This window comes from Nothobranchius furzeri, chromosome 14 (assembly GCF_043380555.1).
Source record: "Nothobranchius furzeri strain GRZ-AD chromosome 14, NfurGRZ-RIMD1, whole genome shotgun sequence".
In the NCBI taxonomy this organism is placed as follows: domain Eukaryota; kingdom Metazoa; phylum Chordata; class Actinopteri; order Cyprinodontiformes; family Nothobranchiidae; genus Nothobranchius; species Nothobranchius furzeri.
In genome coordinates this window covers 17,736,937-17,764,484 of record NC_091754.1, presented here as the reverse complement: position 1 = coordinate 17,764,484, position 27,548 = coordinate 17,736,937, and the positions used below count along the sequence as shown (strand labels likewise).

At 45.8% G+C, this 27,548-nt stretch overlaps 1 protein-coding gene across 3 annotated transcripts in view; it reads right to left on the bottom strand.

The window, feature by feature from the left end:
* The window catches only part of map3k13 (mitogen-activated protein kinase kinase kinase 13), a 70,062-nt gene that overhangs the window by 5,230 nt on the left and 37,284 nt on the right, over window positions 1–27,548 (bottom strand). For 2 of the 3 annotated variants that reach the window (XM_054747008.2, XM_054747009.2), the window contains 5 exons: window positions 2,411–3,105; window positions 1,762–1,945; window positions 1,492–1,683; window positions 300–458; window positions 58–216 (listed from right to left, as the gene is read on the bottom strand). In XM_054747008.2, the coding sequence (XP_054602983.1) occupies window positions 58–216; window positions 300–458; window positions 1,492–1,683; window positions 1,762–1,945; window positions 2,411–3,032 (1,316 nt within the window). In that variant the 5' untranslated portion in view covers window positions 3,033–3,105. Of the gene's footprint in view, window positions 1–57; window positions 217–299; window positions 459–1,491; window positions 1,684–1,761; window positions 1,946–2,410; window positions 3,106–11,098; window positions 11,165–27,548 lie in introns of those variants that run through there. The other variant, XM_054747010.2, reaches the window with a different exon arrangement.

Here is a 27,548-nt window from a genome sequence, read left to right as displayed (position 1 = left end):
AACTTTATGTACAAATACAGTAAATATCTAAGTCTGTGATATTCAGTCCAAACTCACCATGTTTGCTTCATGAGGATTTTAAATCCATCCGGGCAGGTGGAGGGGACAGGAAGGTGTAGACTATTGCTGCCAACACCCCAAATGATGGCGGAAGAGTCCACGTCTTTGTAGGGAATCTCTCCCGTGAGCAGTTCCCATAACACAACCCCAAACGACCTACAACGCACAAGTAAAGAGTGTCAGGTGACTCCAAACACTGCATCATCAGCTCTGAGTCACGGCAGAGCGTTATCGCTCACCAGATGTCCACTTTCTCTGACACTGGCTCATTTCTGATGACTTCCGGCGCCATCCACGCCACCGTACCCGCAAACGACATCTTTGTACTCTTGTCGCTGAGCTCCTTGGATGTTCCGAAGTCAGAAATCTTCACAGTGTCGTTGTGGGTGACCAAGACACTAAAACAGAAAGGAAAAATGCACCAGTTAGTGTTGTGATGAATATGTAACTTGACACAATGACAGTTTCTTTTCATTCGTTTTTAACAGAGTGCATTTCTGAGTCACCCCATTAGCTAAATGAGACAGACTCTTGCTGCGTTTTCAGCCTGCTGTCATTCTGCTGACTAGAACTGTGTTCGGCTCTGCTGCTGCAGCGTGATATTGATTAGCGATGGAGCTAAAGACAAGACCTGAGACAGAAGGAGCAGGAGGATGCCAAACACTCCATCTAAAGCCGGGCGTACACTGTGCGACTTTTTCACTCGTAGCACTCAGCTTCAGCTCTAACTGTACGACTTCCTCGCAGGGCAGATCTCACGAGTCATGCGCTCACACTGCACGTCTGGTAGCAACACGTCGGCCCTAAAAATATGCTAAAAATAGCAGTTTTTACTCAACACGTCAGACTTTTTTGTCTTGTCTTGCCTGTTGTCCTTCGGGAGTGCTGCGGGAGGACACACAGGGATTTATGGGGGTTGGATGAAGAAAACGAAATAAAGAAAGTAAATCTGTTGTGTGATCAGTTTAATTTGACACGAACACGACAAACACGCTTCCTTGACAATCTTTGTGAGTAAAAAAACGTGTGGAAATAAAAACGAACAGCGTGTGTTATTAGGGAAGTAGCGAGCAAGCGGCGTTGATGCAGGATTGCGCATGCGCCGTGAGCGGTTCAGGTACTTTTTGGGTCGCAGCTGCTCGCAGCGCCGCTTCAACAGTGCGATACCCTCACGAGGGACGAGCGAAATATTAAACACTCCAGAAGTTTGTGCGAGCTCACGATTGCTGATCGGTAGCTGGTCACGTGGTGTTAATCGCCTCTCGTAACCCCCTGTACACGACGTGCGGCGCAAAACTCGCCCCGATGTCGTGGATTCTCACACGAGTGGAAAATCGGCTCAAAAAAGTGAAAAAGTCACACAGTGTCCGCCCGGCTTAACACGTATACTAGAAACACAGAAACAACATCAAAAGCCAAATCATCGCTCACTTGGGTGATTTGAGATCTCTGTGGATGATCTTGTGCAGGTGCAGGTAGTTCATGCCGCTGGCGATTCCCGAGGCCCAGTCCACCAGCAGCGTGGGGGTCACCTTCCTCCCCGCCCTCAGAACTTCGTACAGCTGACCCTGTGCACAGTACTCCATGATGATGCAGTAGCAGGGCGCCTGGGTGCACACGCCCCTGATTTACAAAAGAAAACACGTTAAAACCAAGAGCTGGTTGGCAACACAAACTCCACTGAGACCGTATTTGTTGTACTTGAAGCTGATGATGTTGGGATGCTTGAGCTTCCGCAGGTGTTTGATGTCTGTCTCCTTCTGCTCACGCACTTTCTTGATGGCCACCTCTTCGGAGCGAAACTTTCCCAAGAAGACGGCTCCCTGTGCACCGCTGCCCAGCCACTGCAGCTCAGAAATCTCCTCAAACGGGACTTCCCACATGTCTGCAATCAGGTTAGTTACAATTCGTCACTGCAAAGGCGGCGCTTTCCTTCTTTTGTTGGCATAAATGAAAGGAGAGACGAGTTTAAATCTGTCAAACATCACTTTTCCTTTTGGGCCACAGTAAATCTGTGATGTGGATACAAACAAACCACAAATGCTCGACTTTCAATGAGTCACAACAGCGAGAATCAGGCCGGGTTGAGTCTGACCTCGCCCAGCCTGTTCAAGCCGCCTGCAGCAAGGTGAGTCTACCTTTACTAATTACCTTAATTCAGTGCAGCCGCTCAAAAAGCAATACGCCGAAACCGGGAACAACTATTCAGTTACCGTTTCGGGGTACGTTTCAGAGGGGAATTGTTCGTTTGTCTCTCAGAAGTCTTTAAGAGACAGACATGTTTTAATTAAACAGAGAGGATTGGGTTGTTAAACCGACGCCGCGTAGAAAGATGAAACCAGGAGCTAACCTTGCTGCTGCAGCTTGTATTCTGTGGAGTACGTTTTCCCTATAATGTTCCAGACGGGCCGAAGACAGCCAAACAGCCCCTCTAGGAAGCCTCCGGACCCGGGTCCCGCTCTTTGGAAGTGCAGCTTGATGTCGTCAGGGTGCCGCGGGTGGCCAGGCCTCCCGTCACCGCTTTGGTCCACTGGGCAGTCCCCTTCGCCCGTCTGTTCCTCCACGCCGCTGCCACACCCACCGTGCTCACAGGACGCCGGTGACCCCGCTTCGTCATGATCCTGCTCCTGCAGCTGAAGGACACTATTGTCAAAGTGTCCACCCTCGCTCCGCATCGAGTCCACGCTCAGGGCGGTGTTTCCTGGGCTGACGCCCCCCAACATGGAGTCGTCATCTTGTCCGGGAGTGTGCAGCGGAATGGGGAGGTTGGTCGGCGGGGCGAGGTCTGTGATGATCTGAGGGGGCATGTTAGAGAAGGGCACCTGAGGAGGCTGGGAATTGGGCGAGGTTGATTTCTTCATGGTGTCGCCGACCACAGTGAGTTTAAGCTCCTCCTTCAGCTTCCCCACCAACAGGCTTGGGCAAGAAGTCCACGAGAGCACCTCTGGGGAGCTGCCCATGGTGTCGCGCATGTGTATGTGCTGACCAGTGGCGACGGGTGGGACGAGTCCTGACGCACCTGTTAGTCCGAACGCTGAAGATCACCTGCAGGACGAGGAGAGAAAGGACAATTAAATAAATCCATCAGGATGACTGTGGAGAAGTCACTTTTAATAAAGCATGAACACGATTACAACATGATGACATCCTATTACTTCCACAAACTGGAGCTCAATCCTCTCATTTCCCCTCGTAGATCTGGGATTGAGTGAGATTACACTAATGATTATTATTTTAAGCTATGATGAGCAAACTCAGCAGAAAGGAGGACGTCGGAGAGGATTTAAAACCGTCCAGAAGAGAAAAACGACACAGCAGAGTAAATACAACCAACCTATAGGATGCACACGCACACACACACGCACGCACACACACACACGCACACACACACACACACTATGGGACAAAATCGCAGCTGGAATACAGTCATATAATCACTAAAACGAAAGCTATGGATGAAAAAGGCACAGTATTCTCAGCTGAAGCTCCACCTGCTGGCTACAACCCCCAAAGTCTCCATCAGAACAGGGCTCATCAGGCATAGTCAAGTGATGCAACTGCAGGGGATAATAAAATCATGCTCTTACAAAGCTTTAAAGTGGAATTCACTTGTCAAGCTAAAAACACTTAAAGAGAATCATCTCTGTTTGATTTTTACTGCATCAGCGTAATTTTTTTTAACAGATTTTACATAAATAAAAAAAATCCTTGCATTGTGTAACATTTTACTTGAATTAAATTACATTTGTTTATTCTAAAATGACAAATAACAGAAAGTAAATAATTGTTCTTCATTAGTTTGTTGCCCCAGGAAATTAGAAATACTCCAATGACCCCATTCCGAATAAGCTGCTCCAAGCTATTGCTCCTACAGTTGCCGCAGCAGTCACCCATGTGATCAACGCATCACTGACATCCGGTACATTTCCCACCTCTCTCGAGCATGCTCAGGTTAAACCGCTGCTAAAAAAAAACCCATCTCTTCCTCCAAATCATGTGGAGAACTACCGACCTATCTCTCTCTCCCTTTTCTGTCCAAAATCATTGAAAGGGTGGCTTTCAAGCAGATCACAGAATACCTCTCCAGGGTATCTGCAGGTTTAAGGGAGCCAAATTTAAGACTATTTAAGACCTTTTTTAAGGCCACTTTGACCAAATTTAAGCTTGTCGTCATCTTCCTCCGCTTATCCGGGTCCGGGTCATGGGGGCAGCATCCCAACTAGGGAGCACCAGACGGTCCTCTCCCAGGCCTTCTCCACCAGCTCCTCCGGCAGGACCCCAAGGCGTTCCCGGACCAGATTGGAGATGTAACCTCTCCAACGTGTCCTGGGTCGACCCGGCGGCCTCCTGCCGGCAGGACATGCCCGAAACACCTCCCCAGGGAGGCGTCCAGGAGGCATCCTGACCAGATGCCCAAACCACCTCAACTGACTCCTTTCGATCCAGATCCAAATTTAAGCTATTTTTTAAATTAATTTTAAGCTATAATTTCCAGCTATTGCCTGGAACCGGTGCTAACCACGTCGCGAACGTGGGATTAGCCATCCAGTTACCATTAAACTTGCACTTCTCCATGGCGCAAGCTCCCACTAGCTTAACCAGCTAACGTGCTCATCTAAAAATAGCCCCCTTTCACAACCAACTGAATGTGTACGGTTCCGCTTACGCCAACATCGTACACAAAAAATGCTGAAATTCACGAAAATGTCATAGAAATAAAATAATCTAGTTTATTGGGTCTTTGGTAATTTAAGACCTTTGGAAACTGTATTTAAGGATTATTTGTCCTTTTCAAGGATTTTCAAGGCCTTAAATTTGGAAAAGTAAATTTAAGACTTTTTAAGACTTTTTAAGGACCCGCGGATACCCTGCTCTCACAAAACTGCTTGACCCGTACCAATCTGGGTTCAAAATGGGCCACTCCACTGAAACTGCTCTGTTAGCAGTGACTGAATCCTTAAAAGAAGCTAGAGCGACTGCCAAATCCTCATTGCTTATCCTGCTCGACTTATCGGCTGCATTTGACACTGTCAACCATGGCTTCCTTTTGTCCACACTCTCTAGCATGGGCATCACAGAAAGCACACGCCTGGTTTGAATCGTACCTCAAAGGACGATCATTCAGTGTATCAAGGCTTGGACAATCCTCTACCGTGCACCATCTTGCCACATGAGTCCCTGCCGCTTTGAGCTGTATAACAAACAAAAGATCAGACCATACCTAACACAACATGTCACCCAGCTCCTGGTGCAAGATGTACACTGGCTTCCATCTACCTGAATCCTCTTGCAAGGGCTTACGTCCCAGCCTGGCCGCTCCGGTCACCACAGGATCGTCGGCTAGCAGTGCCTACACCACACTCAGGACAATCCAGACTCTTCTCATGCATCGTTCCACAAATGTGGAATGACCTACCAAGCAATACCAGGCTCTGTACTAGGACCTCTTCTTTTTGCCATATACACCACCTCACTGGGTGAGATCATTCAATTACATGGCTTCACCTACCACTGCTATGCAGACGACATCCAGCTCTATCGGTCGTTTCCACCGGACGACCACACTGTCTCTGCACGAATATCAAACTGTCTCTCTGACATATCAAAATGGATGAAATCCCACCATCTCCAACTCAACCTCTCTAAAACTGAACTACTTGTCATCCCAGCAAAACCATCCATACAGCACAATATCTCAATCCAAAATTACTTCCTATATCCAGCTCCTTCAAAGGCAGTTCGAAATCTGGGTGTTGTGATTGATGAACACCTGACCTTTAAAGATCATGTTGCCTCTGTTGCTCGTTCATGCCGCTTTACGCTGTATAACATATGAAAGATCAGACCATACCTAACATAACATGCCACCCAGCTCCTGGTGCAATCTACTGTCATCTCCTGCCTCGATTACTGCAATGCCCTTCTAACTGGTCTTCCAGGCTGTACTGTGAGACCTCTTCAAATGGTCCAGAACGCAGCGGCGCATCTGGTCTTCAGTCAGCCAAAAAGAGCACACGTCACCCCTCTGTTCATTGAGCTCCACTGGCTACCGCTAGCAGCACGCATCAAATTCAAATTGCTAACACTAGCATACAAAGTCCGATTTGGTACGGCTCCCATCTACCTGAATCGTCTTGCAAAGGCTTACGTCTCAGAACCGGCCTCTCCGGTCATCACAGGATCGTCGGCTAGCAGTGCCTACACCACACTCAGGACAATCCAGACTCTTCTCATGCATCGTTCCACAAATGTGGAATGACCTTCCAAGCACTACCAGAACAGGGGCTTCCTTTTCAATTTTCAGGAAACTCCTGAAGACCCTGCTCTTCAGAGAGCATCTTCTAAACTAGCACCCTCCCTGCACCCGTCCCCCCTCTCTACTGTCCACTCCTTGTTCCCTCCTCTCCATGATTGATGTCAAGTTGTTGTTATTGTTGTTGTTAGCCTCAAGGGCAACATGCCGATTATCACTTGTAAGTCGCTTTGGACAAAAGCCTCTGCTAAATACATAAACATAAACATAAACATACTCAAAATCTTGTCTTCATTTTAGCTAAAATAATCAATCTGCTGCTCAAATGAAATGTTTGATATGCTCCTTTAAACCCACAAGGACATAAACCTCAGAGTTCGGGACACAGATATACAAACATAAACTGAGGATCAAAGTCCTCGAAGGAGGAGGCGGGGCTGTGCTGTGTGGAGGTGAGGGCAGAGATTCGTGGATCGGCAGCCAAGCCCTGTTTTCTTCAGGTGTGCAAAATACACCCGGGGATTCCACAAACCCAAACATGCATGCTATTTAGCATTTTTTAAATGTTTGACCGGCACATCCAAGCTTGGATCTGCTCTGAGCTACAGCTTACGCCCCCAAGGCCGCTGGTCCATTACAGCTGCTGCTCTCATGTTTGTGTGAACCCATGTACTGTATCTTTGTGTATCCACTGGGGGTAACCTGAGCGCTGTGAGAGTGTGGCGGCTGCCAGGAGCTCATCTATAATGCAGGCCCGTCTCTAATCAGGCTGCTGAGAGTGCAGGGGAAGGAGAGAACGTTCTCTCGGGTATCCAATAAATCCGTCCCTTCCAAAGCAGAGACAAACGAGCTGCACGGACAGAGGCCGATGGTGTAATTCCACCTCTCCAACAATTCTCAGTGCCGGGTGTTTCTGACTTGCACCGAGGTGGATGGATGTGGTCGACCGGGCAGCAGCGTCCACATTTATTCTCAGAGTAAAACTCTACAATTATCCGGCCCGGATAATGACCACAGAGGCTCTCAGCCCTTTTATACGTCTGTTTCCTGACACCAAGAAGAGGAAAGCAACCTCTTGCTCTCCTCCTTCAATCTCTGGAAGGTCTTTGTGTACAAACTCCCAAGAAAAGCATCCACCGCCAATCAAGAGGAAACCAAGGGTTTCGTTTACATAGTCATTTATTTACAGGACTTTCCGTAACTGGGCACAAGGACATGCTGATCGTCTGTGACTGCACAAAAAACAGGAGCGTTGGTTCAGAGGAGGACACGACGCACATATCAGTGGATATTTAGGATCTAAGACGGAGCTGGAAGGGGGGAGGGACGGGGGGACGGGGGGGGGGGGGGATTGATCAGGGGCTGATCCTTTAATCCCTCAACAGAGCTCCAGAGACACAGAAACAAAGAGTGGGAGTACAGAGAAAGGTCTTTCTTTCTTATGCAACTCTGTGATGCATCACATATTAGTTATTGTATAATTTCACATGTGTGAAAATGTTAATCACGGAGGAGGATCGGGTTCACGTACATGCTCAGGGTGTGTCTGGTGAGATCCAATAATCCCAGTATTCCCAGCAACCCACTCGGGAAGATGGCAGCTGAACCGTCACAGCGGAGACATTAACTTTAACGTCACTTTGTGCTTCAACGCAGCAACAACAGTTTCATCTGGGTCTCCGTCCTCATTAAGGGAAGTCCTGCTGGGACCCACTGGGGGGTGTCTCCTTTCAGGTGACAGCTGCGCCTCCAACAAAGGACCAATTTAGCCTCCATTGCACCCCATCATTCACATGTTGCCATGTCAACACTGCATCCATCCTGACCTTATGCTAGCAATCCCACTCAGCCTCATTCAGCATTCAGGTTTGGAGAGGCTGAAAGCCCGAAGACCACAGCTGAGACCAATAAAGCTCTCACACACGGGGGGAAAAAAACAGCTTTTCAAAGAAAAATATCAACAGTATGACTTCCCCAAAGAACTGTGCAGCATTTGATTGTATATTATTTACTGTAAGTTTAAAGGGGGATACATTATGACTTTTTTCTTAAAGCTGTTATAGCAAATCTACAGAAGAAGCTAGGTTTTGAACACAGTCATGGAACACTCAGCCCTCCCTTCGGGTATCTTCCTTGGATTCGCGTTCACCGGAAACCCTCTTTGCCAGAGGAAACGTGATGGCGCTAAACACCAGTCGCCGTTTTCTAGGTCTAAACATCTTTTGTTTTCCATGACTTCAAGTGGTGTTTTACTTTATGGAACTCTGGTAGTTTGTCCTAAAGTTGAAGTGGTAGCAGCCGGCTGGTTCTCCTCCTCTGATATTATTGAGCTGAGACCCTCTCACACCAGCGGTGTTCTGTTGCTAAATACGTGAGTGTGTATTGAATGGAGAGCCCAGGGAAGAGCAGGACTAACAACCGAAGGGTCCTATGATTGCTTTCGGTCTGAAACGTGTTAATGGCGGAGGTCTTTAGACAAATGCAAGACAACTACTTTAATAATTTTATTTGTTTTTTTAATTCACAATATATTTATAGCTACGCTAGGCCTACGCTATGCCTTGTTAAAAGGCATTAAAAACTGTTTTAAGTTAGGTTAAGTCAATCTAATTAATAAGAGGCTTTGTAATTAATTAATATTAATTAATCACATTTTAATCATTTGGGGAAATGTTCCCTCAAAGCAATTTTTAAATAAAAAATAATGAGGCAGAGAATCAAACATTAGACATGGTTACAATTACTGTAAACGAAAGCTTTTTGTTTTCTAAAACTGCATTTAATTATTCAAATGTCACATTATGATATGAAACAAGACCCAAATCAACTAAAATGTATAACTGCAAATAGAAAACACTTTCCTGAGCCTTTATATTGTCTCTCAGTCTAGCTGAATTACTGAAATAAAAGAATTTTGCGCCAGATTCTATATTTTCCAGTTTCACTTGTTTGTATAATTGGGTGTTTTTATTAGCATTTCTACTTCTAATAATGTAGTACAAACATATATATGAATAAAAATCGTTAGAAATGACAGTAGAACAGGTACAAATATAATCTAGGACTTAAATTTACTAACTTTTAATACCAGAGCAGGTGTGTCATGTTCTGAAAATGATCAAGAACACTAACTGGTTACAGTTGAATGACTGGGGGATGATAGGAAGACAACCCTTCTAATTTTATTAATGCCAGTTGTTTTGGACAAGATCTGCAGATGATTTCCTACTGAGCTACAGCACATCAGCATTACTCCGCTGGGCCATTCGGAGTACCTACCCCCTGATCAGATACTCAGAAGGTTCCTGAAAACGGCCCGGAAAACTGCCGTTCTGCCGGCCTGGTTAAGAGGAGACATGCACATGTTGGCAGGTTCCTGTAAATCTCCCCAGAAGTTCCAGTAATGGAAACACAGCTATTGTTTAAATTTTCAGTATCTTCTAGAATGAGCCATTTTACAGTTCTGTTACTTTAAGAGAACAAGATTGAGCTGACTATGCCCACTCGTTACTCGGTCGGGCAGCTATAAGCTGAGAAGCTCAAATATGAGAGGGGCTTCGAGTAGAGCCACTGCTCTTCCAGCAGCAGCTGCTCTTTTGCATGTGAGAGGTGGTTCTACGCAAATTAGTTCATTTCATTCTAAAGTCAGAGACTCTCTTGGTCAGCTTGCTTCTCACACAAAACCCTCTGTCAGGAATCTTGGCATGACCTTTGACCCAGCTCCCACCCTGGATTCTCATGTCAGTTCTCTTGTTCGCTCTTCCTTCTTCCATCTCAGGAACATTGCTAAGCTGAGTCCCATTCTGTCCCGCTCTGAACTTGAGACAGTTATCCACACCTTCATCTCCTCACGCTTAGACTACTGTAACTCTCTTTTCACGTGTCTGAGCAGAACCTCCCTGAACTGTCTACAGGTGGTTCAGAATGCCTGTGCTCGGCTTCTGACCAAGTCCTCCAAACACACCCACATCACCCCGCTTCTCCTCCAGCTTCACTGGCTGCCAGTCAACTCCAGGGTTCATTTCAAGATCCTGGTTCTGGTCTATAGGGCCTTACATGGACAAGCACCATCTTACATTGGTGATCTTCTTAGTCCCTACACCCCCAGCGGGTCCCTGAGGTCCAGTGATCAAAGTCTACTGGTTGTGCAGTGCACCAGGTTAAAGACCAAAGGTGACAGATCATTTGCTGCTGTGGCCTCCAGACTCTGGAACTCTCTCCCCCTGAGCCTGAGATCAGTGGACTCAGTGGTCTCCTTCAAAAAACAGCTGAAAACTCACCTGTTCAAGCTGGCTTTTGTATGACCTTCTTCACTCTCTCTTTATTCTGCTCTCCCCACCTATTCCACCTTCCTCAGGATCCACTGATTTCCCTCTTTCCTATTCACTCTCTCTCTTTCTTTACATTTTTTAATCACAATTGTCTATTTTTTGCTCATTTTAAATATATTTTTAATCATTTTCTACATTCTTTTTTATATTTTAAAATTTTTTTGTTTTTGCGAAGCGCCTCGTGATTTTTATCTTGAGAGGCGCTATAGAAAAAACTTTTCTTCTTCATCTTCTTTGTGACATCACAAACAGGACAACTGTAAACCAGCTTGTTTTAGACAGATAATTTCTAAAACCAAACGCTGATAGAAAACTAACTGGTGTTTTTTTCCAGGTTTGGAGTGCTTGGAGGCAGAAAGAACCCCCATAAATTCAAGAATAAAACTTTTTCAGAAGACTGACAAACAACCCAAAGTCAAAACCTTTGTTTCTGGGAAAGAATGACGAATACTACCTGCCCTAAAGAGCTTCTGCCCTGTTGGAAAAGTGAAGAGCAGATGGTGATAGCTGTGCTGGTCTCCACAGATCATGTGACAGTCTGTTAATCTCGGTCAGAAATGAACAGCTGAACTCTTGTTATCTATTTGCTTTCCTGATCTGAGCAGACTCTGGACTCTCAAGGCTTCGAGTGTGAGTAAACAATAAAGAATGACAAATTCTCACAGTCAAAAATAGCTTTCCCCACCCTCAGATCATCCCAGAGAGGACATTTTCTATGCTTATTTCCTCACATTCCAATGACCCACCCGGACAGACTTAAATACCTGGAAAGAAAATCAGGCCACCGAATTTAATATTTCTCAGCAAGTTAAAAGTGGGGCTGCTGGGCAAATCAGAACAAGGTCGAAACAGCTAAAGGTGGACCGTCTGTCATAAAAAGCTGGATTTAATTCAGAAAGAGGATTAAAGTAGAGGACACAGGTGGATGAATGAAGGTGCCACAACAACGTTGTGCACAACAAATATAACAACAGTTTGTCTGGGAGCTCAACAAACCACAGCTCCCAGATCCAGCGTCACGTCCTGGTGGAATCCACAAAATGTCAAACGCAGAAAGGATGTGAATCATTAGCACTCCAAATACACACTAAATCAGAGCCTCAAATAGCCTCAGCTGGTAGCAGCCAGAGGAGGAGAAAATAAATTAAAGCTGCAAGCAGCGTCGTTCGGCCCTCGCAGCGAAGCTGCTCGCCCTCCTTCCGCACCCCCTCCGCTCCATCCCCGACGCTCTCCAAACCCAGCTCCGCGCTTCTCCGTCCTGGCCGGCAGCCGGGGGCACCAGGGAACGTCTGGCGGAACAGAAAGTCAACCACCCCGACACCAGAAACCGTGAACGGCCTCCTCGTCCACACCTTACCCTGACTCAGCATCCCCTCTGAGCCCACCATTACACGTCTCACCACTAGGAGATACTCTATCTTTACCACACTGGTGATGCGATGTTCAGTCTCGGGCAAGTCGGAGGCTGTTTGTGGAAGTTACAGTCAAACGTAAGGTCACAGTGTCACGTCAGAAATCGCCATGGCATCAAAGCCCCTGCCTTTCTGAAAAGCTATCAGATCTGAATGGTCATTACAACATCATGAAGACAGTGCATGACCTTAGTGTCATCTTGACTAAATTAGAGGGAACAAATATGGGCATTTCACCATAAAACAGTTGACTTCCTGTAGTCAGGGGGCGGGGCTTAGGTGATGTCAATTCTCCACATTGTCACTGTCTTCAGATGTGGTCAGTGATCACACAGACAAAGTATGAAATTGATCTGATCATGCACATGGGAGTTGTTAAGTCAAATAAGGTAATGGCGACTGGTCAAAGTTTGAGGCTTAGCCACGCCCACACCTTTATACTTATTTAAAATCCGACGGTTGAATTTTTTCCTCTATGTCTTAAGAGTATATAGCAGAGGTTTGAAGGTGATCGGTGGAAAGGGCGAGGAGATATCATTCTCCTAATAACGTGTGCGAAAACCACTAAATTGAGTACTTGGACCAAAATGGCCGACCTCCTGTGCGACATTGTGCTTGGCTGCAAGAGACTTTTTTGTAGGTCCTGGTACACTACATTAGTGTGCCAAATTTTGTGATCCTCAGTCAAAGCATGGCTTGGGGCTGACTGTTTTAATGGTCCTAGGGGGCGCTGTTTCAGAAAATAGGCCACGCCCACAAACTTCAGCTGTCCAATTCTATTAGGGGTCAGAGTAGGATCACTCATCAGAACTTGTATGGCGATGTCACAATGACTGAAGAAATGAGAGACAAACGTATTTCCATGTCGTGATGGCGAATTTCGCCATTCTTCCAAAGCCCCGCCTTTATTCGAAACCTGCCAGTACTATAGACCAAGTGACCTCAACTTGTCTGCTGCTATTCGCCACTGTTTGGTGGTGATTGGTTAAAAGGAGTCCAATAGGGAGCTGTGAAAAAAAAGAGTGGCGTGGCGACAGGTCAAAGTTTGAGGCTTAGCCACGCCCACACCTTTATACTTATTTAAAATCCGACGGTTGAATTTTTTCATCTATGTGTTAAGAGTATGTAGCCGAAGTGTGAAGGCAATTGGTGAAAAGGGCGACGGAGCATCACTCTCCAAACAACGTGTGCGAAAACCACTAAATTGCGCACTTGGACCAAAATGGCCGACTTCCTGTGCGACAATGCACTTGGCTCCAAGAGACTTTTTTGTAGGTCCTGAGACACCACATTAGTGTACCAAATTTCGTAATCCTCAGTCAAAGCATGGCTTGGGGCTGTCAGTTTTAATGGTCCTAGGGGGCGCTATTTCAGAAAATAGACCACGCCCACCGGAATTTCACATCAGATCTTTTGGGGGGCCAGACTAGGATCACTCACAAGAAGCTTCGTGGCGATATCTCTAGAAATGACGAAATGGGAGGCAAACGTAAGGCCTAAGTGGTACGCCTGAATTCGCCGCGCCGCCACAGCCCCGCCTTCTGCAGAAAACTCCCATAAAGTGAAGCCAAGCAACCCCAACTTGTCTTCAGTTACCCGCTACAAATTTGGGGTGATTATTGGAAAGGGCGAATTTTGGAAAATTTCCCAGTAAAACTTGACCTTTTAAGTCCTGAGGGGGCGGGGCTTATGTGACATCATCAATCGACCATTCATTTGTCTTCGGAGGGCGATGACAATTGTCCACAGAACATTTCTTTAACCGTAATTCTTTCATTTATGAAATTATAGCAATTTGAATTTTTTTGGCGAGTGTTCGAACTTTGAGGCCTGGCCCCGCCCCTTCAGTATTTACGAAAAGTCAATTTTATTGTCTCATTTGAATCGTCCATCGATTCTGTTCGATCTCGCACAATTTTTGAGACGATGGTGCGAAAAATGACCAAACTGTTCAACCAAATATAGACCCTAGAAATGGCCAAAACGGGGTCAAAATGGCCACTTTACTCCAAAATGGCCGACTTCCTGTTTGATATTGACCATGGTTGCAAGAGACTTTTCTGTGCGGACTGTTGAGTACTACAAGTATACCAAATTTCATAACTGTACGATAAACTAAGCTTTATGGAGAGGGGTATTTTTCACTTTCTAGGGGGCGCTGTTCAGTCACTTTTTGACGAACTTTCACATCGCCAGTGAAATACGTAAATTTCACGCACTTTCTATATTGGGCCAGAATTTGGTGACTTTTTGGATATGCTAAGACCCCCTAAAGGCCATTCAAAGACGCGGAAGAAAAAAGAATAATAATTAAAGCTGCAAGCAGCGTCGTTCGGCCCTCGCAGCGAAGCTGCTCGCCCTCTGTCCGCGCCCCCTCCGCTCCATCCCCGACGCTCTCCAAACCCGGCTCCGCGCTTTTCCATCCTGGCCGGCAGCCGAGGGCACCAGGGCATGCCTGGCGGAACAGAAAGTCAGCCACCCCAACACCGGAAACCGTGAAAGGCCTCCTCGTCCACACCTCACCCTGACTCAGCATCCCTTCTGAGCCCACCATTACATGTCTCACCCCTAGGAGATACTCTATCTTTACCACACTGGTGATGTGATGTTCAGTCTCGGGCAAATCGGAGGCTGTTTGTGGAAGTTACAGTCAAACGTAAGGTCACAGCGTCACGCCAGAAATCGCCATGGCATCAAAGCCCCCCACTTTCTGAAAAGCTATCAGATCTGAATGGTCATTACAACATCATGAAGACAGTGCATGACCTTAGTGTCATCTTGACTAAATTAGAGGGGACAAATATGGGAAGTTCACCATAAAACAATAGACTTCCTGTAGTCAGGGGGCGGGGCTTAGGTGATGTCAGCTGTCCACATTGTCACTGTCTTCAGATGTGGTCAGTGATCACACAGACAAAGTATGAAATTGATCTGATCATGCACATGGGAGTTGTTAAGTCAAATAAAGTAATGGCGACTGGTCAAAGTTTGAGGCTTAGCCACGCCCATACCTTTATACTTATTTAAAATCCGACGGTTGAATTTTTTCCTCTATGTCTTAAGAGTATATAGCAGAAGTTTGAAGGTGATCGGTGGAAAGGGCGAGGAGATATAATTCTCCTAATAACGTGTGCGAAAACCACTAAATTGAGTAATTGCACCAAAATGGCCGACCTCCTGTGCGACATTGCGCTTGGCTCCAAGAGACTTTTTTGTAGGTCCTGAGACACTACATTAGTGTGCCAAATTTTGTGATCCTCAGTCAAAGCATGGCTTGGGGCTGACTGTTTTAATGGTCCTAGGGGGCACTGTTTCGGAAAATAGGCCACGCCCACAAACTTCAGCTGTCCAGTTATATTAGGGGTCAGAGTAGGATCACTCATCAGAAATTGTGTGGCAATGTCACAATGATTGAAGAAATGAGAGACAAACGTATTTCCATGGCGTGATGGTGAATTTCGCCATGCTCCCAAAGCTCCGCCTTTATTCGAAACCTGCCAGTACTATAGACCAAGTGACCTTAACTTGTCTGCTGCTATTTGCCACTGTTTGGTGGTGATTGGATAAAAGGAGTCCAATAGGGAGCTGTGAAAAAAAGAGTGGCGTGGCGACAGGTCAGAGTTTGAGGCTTAGCCACGCCCACACCTCTATACTTATTTAAAATCCGACGGTTGAATTTTTTCATCTATGTCTTAAGAGTATATAGCAGAAGTGTGAAGGCGATTGGTGAAAAGGGCGATGGAGCATCACTCTCCAAACAACGTGTGCGAAAACCACTAAATCGCGCACTTGGACCAAAATGGCCGACTTCCTGTGCGACTTTGCACTTGGCTCCAAGAGACTTTTTTGTAGGTCCTGAGACACCACATTAGTGTACCACATTTCGTAATCCTCAGTCAAAGCATGGCTTGGGGCTGTCAGTTTTAATGGTCCTAGGGGGCGCTATTTCAGAAAATAGACCACGCCCACCGGAATTTCACATCAGATTTTTTTGGGGGCCGGACTAGGATCACTCACAAGAAGTTTCGTGGCGATATCTCTAGAAATGACGAAATGGGAGGCAAACGTAAGGCCTAAGCGGTACGCCTGAGTTCGCCGCGCCGCCACAGCCCCGCCTTCTCGAGAAAACTCCCATAAAGTGACGCCAAGCAACCCCAACTTGTCTTCAGTTACCTGATACAAATTTAGGATGATTATTCGAAAGGGCGAATTTTGGAAAATTTCCTAGTAAAACTTGACCTTTTAAGTCCTGAAGGGGCGGGGCTTATGTGACATCATCAATCGACCATTCATTTGTCTTCGGGGGGCGATGATGATTGTCCATAGAAAGTTACTTTATCTGTAATTCTTTCATTTATGAAATTATAGCAATTTGAATTTTTTTGGCGAGTGCTCGAACTTTGAGGCCTGGTCCCGCCCCTTCAGTATTTACGAAAAGTCAATTTTATTGTCTCATTTTAATCGTCCGTCGCTTCTGTTCGATCGCACACTATTTTTGAGACGATCGTGCGAAAAATGACCAAACTGTTCAACCAAATATAGACCCAAGAAATGGCCGAAACAGGGTCAAAATGGCCACTTTAGTCCAAAATGGCCGACTTCCTGTTTGATATTGACCATGGATGCAAGAGGCTTTTCTGTGCATATTGTTGAGTTCTACAAGTGTACCAAATTTCATAACTGTACGATAAACTAAGCTTTATGGAGAGGGGTATTTTTCACTTTCTAGGGGGCGCTGTTCAGCCATTTTTTTATGAACTTTCACATCGCCAGTGAAATACGTAAATTTCACGCACTTTCTATATTGGGCCAGAATTTGGTGACTTTTTGGATATGCTAAGACCCCCTAAAGGCCAGTCAAAGACGCGGAAGAAAAAAGAAAGAAAGAAAGAAAGCGTAATTAAAGCTGCAAGCAGCGTCGTTCGGCCCTCGCAGCGAAGCTGCTCGCCCTCTGTCCGCACCCCCTCCGCTCCATCCCCGACGCTCTCCAAACCCGGCTCCGCGCTTTTCCATCCTGGCCGGCAGCCGAGGGCACCAGGGCATGCCTGGCGGAACAGAAAGTCAGCCACCCCAACACCGGAAACCGTGAAAGGCCTCCTCGTCCACACCTCACCCTGACTCAGCATCCCTTCTGAGCCCACCATTACATGTCTCACCCCTAGGAGATACTCTATCTTTACCACACTGGTGATGTGATGTTCAGTCTCGGGCAAATCGGAGGCTGTTTGTGGAAGTTACAGTCAAACGTAAGGTCACAGCATCACGCCAGAAATCGCCATGGCATCAAAGCCCCTCACTTTCTGAAAAGCTATCAGATCTGAATGGTCATTACAACATCATGAAGACAGTGCATGACCTTAGTGTCATCTTGACTAAATTAGAGGGGACAAATATGGGAAGTTCACCATAAAACAATAGACTTCCTGTAGTCAGGGGGCGGGGCTTAGGTGATGTCAGCTGTCCACATTGTCACTGTCTTCAGATGTGGTCAGTGATCACACAGACAAAGTATGAAATTGATCTGATCATGCACATGGGAGTTGTTAAGTCAAATAAAGTAATGGCGACTGGTCAAAGTTTGAGGCTTAGCCACGCCCATACCTTTATACTTATTTAAAATCCGACGGTTGAATTTTTTCCTCTATGTCTTAAGAGTATATAGCAGAAGTTTGAAGGTGATCGGTGGAAAGGGCGAGGAGATATAATTCTCCTAATAACGTGTGCGAAAACCACTAAATTGAGTAATTGCACCAAAATGGCCGACCTCCTGTGCGACATTGCGCTTGGCTCCAAGAGACTTTTTTGTAGGTCCTGAGACACTACATTAGTGTGCCAAATTGTGTGATCCTCAGTCAAAGCATGGCTTGGGGCTGACTGTTTTAATGGTCCTAGGGGGCACTGTTTCGGAAAATAGGCCACGCCCACAAACTTCAGCTGTCCAGTTATATTAGGGGTCAGAGTAGGATCACTCATCAGAAATTGTGTGGCAATGTCACAATGATTGAAGAAATGAGAGACAAACGTATTTCCATGGCGTGATGGTGAATTTCGCCATGCTCCCAAAGCTCCGCCTTTATTCGAAACCTGCCAGTACTATAGACGAAGTGACCTTAACTTGTCTGCTGCTATTTGCCACTGTTTGGTGGTGATTGGATAAAAGGAGTCCAATAGGGAGCTGTGAAAAAAAGAGTGGCGTGGCGACAGGTCAGAGTTTGAGGCTTAGCCACGCCCACACCTCTATACTTATTTAAAATCCGACGGTTGAATTTTTTCATCTATGTCTTAAGAGTATATAGCAGAAGTGTGAAGGCGATTGGTGAAAAGGGCGACGGAGCATCACTCTCCAAACAACGTGTGCGAAAACCACTAAATCGCGCACTTGGACCAAAATGGCCGACTTCCTGTGCGACTTTGCACTTGGCTCCAAGAAACTTTTTTGTAGGTCCTGAGACACCACATTAGTGTACCACATTTCGTAATCCTCAGTCAAAGCATGGCTTGGGGCTGTCAGTTTTAATGGTCCTAGGGGGCGCTATTTCAGAAAATAGACCACGCCCACCGGAATTTCACATCAGATTTTTTTGGGGGCCGGACTAGGATCACTCACAAGAAGTTTCGTGGCGATATCTCTAGAAATGACGAAATGGGAGGCAAACGTAAGGCCTAAGCGGTACGCCTGAGTTCGCCGCGCCGCCACAGCCCCGCCTTCTCCAGAAAACTCCCATAAAGTGACGCCAAGCAACCCCAACTTGTCTTCAGTTACCTGATACAAATTTAGGATGATTATTCGAAAGGGCGAATTTTGGAAAATTTCCTAGTAAAACTTGACCTTTTAAGTCCTGAAGGGGCGGGGCTTATGTGACATCATCAATCGACCATTCATTTGTCTTCGGGGGGCGATGATGATTGTCCATAGAAAGTTACTTTATCTGTAATTCTTTCATTTATGAAATTATAGCAATTTGAATTTTTTTGGCGAGTGCTCGAACTTTGAGGCCTGGTCCCGCCCCTTCAGTATTTACGAAAAGTCAATTTTATTGTCTCATTTTAATCGTCTGTCGCTTCTGTTCGATCGCACACTATTTTTGAGACGATCGTGCGAAAAATGACCAAACTGTTCAACCAAATATAGACCCAAGAAATGGCCGAAACAGGGTCAAAATGGCCACTTTAGTCCAAAATGGCCGACTTCCTGTTTGATATTGACCATGGATGCAAGAGGCTTTTCTGTGCATATTGTTGAGTTCTACAAGTGTACCAAATTTCATAACTGTACGATAAACTAAGCTTTATGGAGAGGGGTATTTTTCACTTTCTAGGGGGCGCTGTTCAGCCATTTTTTTATGAACTTTCACATCGCCAGTGAAATACGTAAATTTCACGCACTTTCTATATTGGGCCAGAATTTGGTGACTTTTTGGATATGCTAAGACCCCCTAAAGGCCAGTCAAAGACGCGGAAGAAAAAAGAAAGAAAGAAAGCGTAATAATAAACGGAGCAGATACAATAGGCCTTCGCAGCTTCACTCCTCGGGCCTAATTAAAGCTGCAAGCAGCGTCGTTCGGCCCTCGCAGCTCCGCGCCGCTCCGGCCTGGCCGGCAGCCCGGGGCACCAGGGCACGTCCGCAGAACACAAACGTCGACCACCCCAACACCAGAAACTGCTAACGGCCACCTTGTCCGCAACTCACCCTGACTCAGCATCCCCTTTGAGCCCACCATTATATTTTATGTCTCACCACTAGGGAATCCTCTATCTTTACCACACTGGTGGTGTGATGACAGTGACCAACTTTAATGCTATTCTGACCATGTTTTTTAAAGTTATCGAAGGATAACGTTATCTAGGTGGCGCTGTGACCAACTACAGAAAAGTCCCATTGAGGTCAGCTTTGGTGACATTATATAACATTCACCAACCGTTTGTGCCTCATTGGCTAAAGGGCATGATTGTTCATTGCCATATTCAGTTTCGGGCAAATCGGAGGCCGTTTGTGGAAGTTACAGTCAAATGTAAGGTCATGGCGTCACGCCAGCATTCACCATGGCATCAAAGCCCCTCCCTTTCTGGAAAGCTATCAGATCTGAATGGTCTTTAAAACATCATGAAGACACTGTATGACCTGAGTGTCATTTTCATTAAATTAGAGGGGACAAATATGGGCATTTCACCATAAAACAATAGACTTCCTGTTGTCAGGGGGCGGGGCTTAGGTGATGTCAGCTGTCCACATTGTCGTTGTCTTGAGATGTGGTCAGTGATCACACAGACAAAGTTTGAATTAGATCTGATCATGCACATGGGAGTTAAGTCAAGTAATGTCATGGCGAAAGGTCAAAGTTTGAGGCTTAGCCACGCCCACACCTTTATACTTATTTAAAATCCGACGGTTGAATTTTTTCCCCTTTGACTTAAAAGTACATAGCATAAGTTTGAAGGTGATCGGTGTAAAGGGCAACGGGCCATCAATGTCCAAACAACGTGTGCGAAAACCACTAAATCGAGTACTTGGACCAAAATGGCCGACCTCCTGTGCGAAATTGCGCTTGGCTCCAAGAGACTTTTTTGTAGGTCCAGAGACCCTACATGAGTGTACCAATTTTCGTAATCCTCAGTCAAACCTTGTCTTGGGGCTGACAGTTTTAATGGTCCTAGGGGGCGCTATTTCAGAATATAGGCCACGCCCACAAATCTCAGATGCCCATTTCTATTGGGGTTCAGACTAGGATCACTCACCAGACATTTTGTGGCGATGTCACGATAATTGAAGAAATGAGAGGCAAACGTATTGCCATGGCGTGATGGCGAATTTCGCCATGCTCCCAAAGCCCCGCCTTTTTTCAAAACCTGCCAGTACTGTAGACCAAGTGACCTCAACTTGTCAGCTGCTATTTACCAGAGATTCCAGGTGATTGGGTAAAAGGAGTCCAATAGGGAGCTGTGAAAAAAAGAGTGGCGTGGCGAAAGGTCAAAGTTTGAGGCTTAGCCACGCCCACACCTTTATACTTATTTAAAATCCGACGGTTGAATTTTTTCCTCTATGTCTTAAGAGGATATAGCAGAAGTTTGAAGGTGATTGGTGAAAAGGGCGATGGAGCATCACTCTCCAAACAACGTGTGCGAAAACCACTAAATCGAGTACTTGGACCAAAATGGCCGACTTCCTGTGCGACTTTGCACTTGGCTCCAAGAGACTTTTTTGTAGGTCCTGAGACACCACATTAGGGGACCAAATTTCGTAATCCTCAGTCAAAGCATGGCTTGGGGCTGACAGTTTTAATGGTCCTAGGGGGCGCTAATTCAGAAAATAGGCCACGCCCACAAACTTAAACTGACCATTTCTATTGGGGGTCAGACTAGGATCACTCACAACAAATTTTGAGGTGATATCACGATAAATGAAGAAATGAGAGGCAAACGTATTTCCATGGCGTGATGGCGAATTTCGCTATGCTCCCAAAGCCCCGCCTTTTTTCAAAACCTTCCAGTACTGGAGACCAAGTGACCTCAACTTGCCTGCTGCTATTTACCAGAGATTCCTGGTGATTGGGTAAAAGGAGTCCAATAGGGAGCTGTGAAAAAAAGAGTGGCGTGGCGAAAGGTCAAAGTTTGAGGCTTAGCCACACCCACACCTTTATACTTATTTAAAATCCGACGGTTGAATTTTTTCCTCTATGTCTTAAGAGTAAATAGCAGAAGCTCGAAGGCGATTGGTGAAAAGGGCGACGGAGCATCACTCTCCAAACAACGTGTGTGAAAACCACTAAATCGCGCACTTGGACCAAAATGGCCGACTTCCTGTGCGACTTTGCACTTGGCTCCAAGAGACTTTTTTGTAGGTCCTGAGACACCACATTATTGTACCAAATTTCGTAATCCTCAGTCAAAGCATGGCTTGGGGCTGACAGTTTTAATGGTCCTAGGGGGCGCTAATACAGAAAATAGGCCACGCCCACAAACTTAAGCTGACCTTTTCTATTGGGGGTCAGACTAGGATCACTCACAACAATGGTCGAGGTGATATCACGATAAATGAAGAAATGAGAGGCAAACGTATATCCATGGCGTGATGGCGAATTTCGCCATGCTCCCAAAGCCCCGCCTTTTTTCAAAACCTTCCAGTACTGGAGACCAAGTGACCTCAACTTGCCTGCTGCTATTTACCAGAGATTCCTGGTGATTGGGTAAAAGGAGTCCAATAAGGAGCTGTGAAAAAAAGAGTGGCGTGGCGAAAGGTCAAAGTTTGAGGCTTAGCCACGCCCACACCTTTATACTTATTTAAAATCCGACGGTTGAATTTTTTCCTCTATGTCTTAAGACTATATAGCAGAAGTTTGAAAGTGATTGGTGAAAAGGGCGACGGAGTATCACTCTCCAAACAACGTGTGTGAAAACCACTAAATCGCGCACTTGGACCAAAATGGCCGACTTCCTGTGCGACTTTGCACTTGGCTCCAAGAGACTTTTTTGTAGGTCCTGAGACACCACATTAGTGTACCAAATTTCGTAATCCTCAGTCAAAGCATGGCTTGGGGCTGACAGTTTTAATGGTCCTAGGGGGCGCTATTTCAGAAAATTGGCCACGCCCACCGGATGTTCACGTCAGATTTTTTGGGGGGCCAGACTAGGATCACTCACAAGAAGTTTCGTGACGACATCTTTAGAAATAAAGAAATGGGAGGCAAACGTAAGGCCACGGCGGTACGCCTTACTTCGCCGCGCCGCCACAGCCCCGCCCTCTGCCGAAAACTCCCATAAAGTGACGCCAAGCAACCCCCACTTGCCTTGAATTACCAGCTCCAAATTTGTGGTGATTAAGTGAAATGGGGCAATTTGGGATCTTTCACAGTAAAACTTGACCTTTTTGGTCCTGAGGGGGCGGGGCTTGTGTGATGTCATCAACCGACCATTCAATTTACTTTGTGGGTCGATGACAAATGACCACAGAAAGTTTGGTAACTCTATTCCATTCAATTATGAAGTTATAGCAATTTAAATTTTTTTGGCGAGTAGTCAAACTTTGAGGCCTGGCTCCGCCCCTTCAACATATACGAAAACTCAGAATCCTTATCTCATTTTGTTCGCCCATCCCTTCTGAGCAATTTTACACAATTTTTGAGACGATCGTGCGAAAAATGATCGAGCAATCCAATCAGAGACGGACCCTAAAAACGGCAAAAACGGCAAAAAATTGCCATTTCAACCCAAAATGGCCGACTTCCTGTTTGATATTGACCATGGTTGCAAGAGACTTTTCTGTGCGGACTGTTGAGTACTACAAGTGTACCAAATTTCATAACTGTACGATAAACTAAGCTTTATGGAGAGGGTTTTTTTTCACTTTGTAGGGGGCGCTGTTCAGCCATTTTCTTTGCGATTTTTTTGGGAACTTTAAAATATCAAATTTTTCACCAGGCCTGACAAGTGTGCAAAATATTGTGAGTTTTGGGGTATGTTAAGGTCCCCAAAAAGCTGTTCAAAGGGGGCACGGAATAACAAAAAATAATAATAATCAGAGCAAAAACAAGAGGCCTTCGCAGCGCTTTCGCTGCTCGGGCCTAATTAAAGCTGCAAGCAGCGTCGTTCGGCCCTCGCAGCGAAGCTGCTCGCCCTCCTTCCGCAACCCCTCCGCTCCATCCGCGACGCTCTCCAAACCCAGCTCCGCGCTTCTCCATCCTGGCCGGCAGCCGGGGGCACCAGAGCATGTCTGGCAGAACAGAAAGTCAACCACCCCGACACCAGAAACCGTGAACGGCCTTCGCGTCCACACCTCACCCTGACTCAGCATCCCCTCTGAGCCCACCATTACACGTCTCACCACTAGGAGATTCTCTATCTTTACCACACTGGTGATGTGATGTTCAGTCTCGAGCATATCGAAGGCTGTTTGTGGAAGTTACAGTCAAACGTAAGGTCACAGCGTCACGCCAGAAATCGCCATGGCATAAAAGCCCCCCCTTTCTGAAAAGGTATCAGATCTGAATGGTCATTACAACATCATGAAGACAGTGCATGACCTTAGTGTCATCTTGACTAAATTAGAGGGGACAAATATGGACATTTCACCATAAAACAGTAGACTTCCTGTAGTCATGGGGCGGGCTTAGGTGATGTCAGCTGTCCACATTGTCACTGTCTTCAGATGGGGTCAGTGATCACACAGACAAAATTTGAAATTGATCTGATCATGCACATGGGAGTTATTAAGTCAAGTAACATAATGGCGACTGGTCAAAGTTTGAGGCTTAGCCACGCCCACACCTTTATACTTATTTAAAATCCAACGGTTGAATTTTTTCCTCTATGTCTTAAGAGTATATAGCAGGAGTTTGAAGGTGATCGGTGGAAAGGACGACGAGACATCATTCTCCTAATAACGTGTGCGAAAACCACTAAATCGAGTACTTGGACAAAAATGGCCGACCTCCTGTGCGACATTGTACTTGGCTCCAAGAGACTTTTTTGTAGGTCTTGAGACACTACATTAGTGTGCCAAATTTCGTGATCCTCAGTCAAAGCATGGCTTGGGGCTGATAGTTTTAATGGTCCTAGGGGGGCGCTATTTCAGAAAAAAGGCCACGCCCACAAACTTCAGCTGTCCAATTCTATTAGGGGTCAGAGTAAGAAATCGCCATGGCATCAAAGCCCCTCCCTTTCTGAAAAGCTAGCAGATCTGAATGGTCATTACAACATCATGAAGACAGTGCATGACCTTAGTGTCATGTTGACTAAATTAGAGGGGACAAATATGGGCATTTCACCATAAAAAATAGACTTCCTGTAGTCAGGGGGCAGGGCTTAGGTGATGTCAGCTGTCCACATTGTCATTGTCTTGAGATGTGGTTAATGATCACACAGACACAGTTTGATATAGATCTGATCATGCAGATGGGAGTTAAGTCAAGTAATGTAATGGCGAAAGGTCAAAGTTTGAGGCTTAGCCACGCCCACACTTTTATACTTATATAAAATCCGATGGTTGAATTTTTCTCCCTTTGTCTTAAGAGTATATAGCAGAAGTTTGAAGGCGATTGGTGAAAAGGGCGATGGTGCAACACTCTCCAAACAACGTGTGCGAAAACCACTAAATCGAGTACTTGGACCAAAATGGCTGACTTCCTGTGCGACTTTGCACATGGCTCCAAGAGACTTTTTTGTAGGTCCTGAGACCCCACATTAGTGTATCAAATTTCGTAATCCTCAGTCAAAGCATGGCTTGGGGCTGACAGTTTTAATGGTCATAGGGGGCGCTATTTAAGAAAATAGGCCACGCCCACAAACTTCAGCTGTCCATTTCTATTGGGGGTCAGACTAGGATCACTCATCAGACATTTTGTTGTGATGTCACAATGATTGAAGAAATGAGAGACAAACGTATTTTCATGTCGTGATGGCGAATTTCGCCATGCTCCCAAAGCCCCGCCTTTATTCGAAACCTGCCAGTACTATAGATCAAGTGACCTCAGCTTGTCTGCTGCCATTTGCCAGTGATTGCTGGTGATTGGTTAAAAGGAGTCCAATAGGGAGCTGTGAAAAAAAGAGTGGCGTGGCGACAGGTCAAAGTTTGAGGCTTAGCCACGCCCACACCTTTATACTTATATAAAATCCGACGGTTGAATTTTTTCATCTATGTCTTAAGAGTATATAGCAGATGTTTGAAGGCGATTGGTGAAAAGGGCAATGGTGCAACACTCTCCAAACAACGTGTGCGAATACCACTAAATCGAGTACTTGGACCAAAATGGCCGACTTCCTGCGCGACTTTGCACTTGGCTCCAAGAGACTTTTTTGTAGGTCCTGAGACCCCACATTAGTGTATCAAATTTCGTAATCCACAGTCAAAGCATGGCTTGGGGCTGACAGTTTTAATGGTCCTAGGGGGCGCTATTTCATTAAATAGGCCACGCCCACAAACTTCAGCTGTGCAGTTCTATTAGGGGTCAGAGTAGGATCACTCATCAGAAATTGTGTGGCGATGTCACAATGATTGAAGAAATGAGAGACAAACGTATTTCCATGGCGTGATGGCGAATTTCGCCATGCTCCCAAAGCCCCGCCTTTATTCGAAACCTGCCAGTACTATAGATCAAGTGACCTCAACTTGTCTGCTGCCATTTGACAGTGATTGCTGGTGATTGGTTAAAAGGAGTCCGATAGGGAGCTGTGAAAAAAAGAGTGGCGTGGCGACAGGTCAAAGTTTGAGGCTTAGCCACGCCCACACCTTTATACTTATATAAAATCCGACGGTTGAATTTTTTCATCTATGTCTTAAGAGTATATAGCAGATGGTTGAAGGCGATTGATGAAAAGGGCAATGGTGCAACACTCTCCAAACAACGTGTGCGAATACCACTAAATCGAGTCCTTGGACCAAAATGGCCGACTTCCTGTGCGACTTTGCACTTGGCTCCAAGAGACTTTTTTCTAGGTCCTGAGACACCACATTAGTGTACCAAATTTTGTACTCCTCAGTCAAAGCATGGCTTGGGGCTGACAGTTTTAATGGTCCTAGGGGGCGCTATTTCAGAAAATAGGCCACGCCCACCGGATGTTCACATCACATTTTGTGGGGGGCCGAACTAGGATCACTCCCAAGAGGTTTTGTGGCGATATCTCTAGAAATGGCGAAATGGGAGGCAAACGTAAGGCCACATTGGTACGCCTGACTTCGCCGCGCCGTCACAGCCCCGCCTTCTGCAGAAAACTCCCATAAAGTGACGCCAAGCAACCCCAACTTGTCTTCAGTTACCTGCTACAAATTTGGGATGATTATTTGAAAGGGCGAATTTTTGAAAATTTCCCAGTAAAACTTGACCTTTTAAGTCCTGAGGGGGCGGGGCTTATGTGACATCATCAATCGACCATTCATTTGTCTTCGTGGGGCGATGCCGATTGTCCATAGAAAGTTACTTTAACTGTAATTCTTTCATTTATGAAATTATAGCAATTTGAATTTTTTTGGCGAGTGCTTGAACTTTGAGGCCTGGTCCCGCCCCTTCAGTATTTACGAAAAGTCAATTTTATTGTCTCATTTTAATCGTCCATCGCTTCTGTTCGATCGCACACTATTTTTGAGACGATCGTGCGAAAAATGACCAAACTGTTCAACCAAATATAGACCCTAGAAATGGCCAAAACGTGGTCAAAATGGCCACTTTAGTCCAAAATGGCCGACTTTCTGTTTGATATTGACCATGGGTGCAAGAGGCTTTTCTGTGCGTATTGTTGAGTTCTACAAGTGTAGCAAATTTCATAACTCTACTATGAAAAAAGGTCAAAGCGGAGGGGTATTTTTAATTTTCCAGGGGGCGCTGTTGAAACATTTTTTTACCAACTTTCACGTTGCCATTGAAATACGTAAATTTCACGCACTTTCTATATTGGGCCAGAATTTGGTGAGTTTTTGGATATGCTAAGACCCCCTAAAGGCCGTCCAAAGACGCGGAAGAAAAAGAAAGAAAAAAAAAAAAAATAAACGGAGCAGATACAATA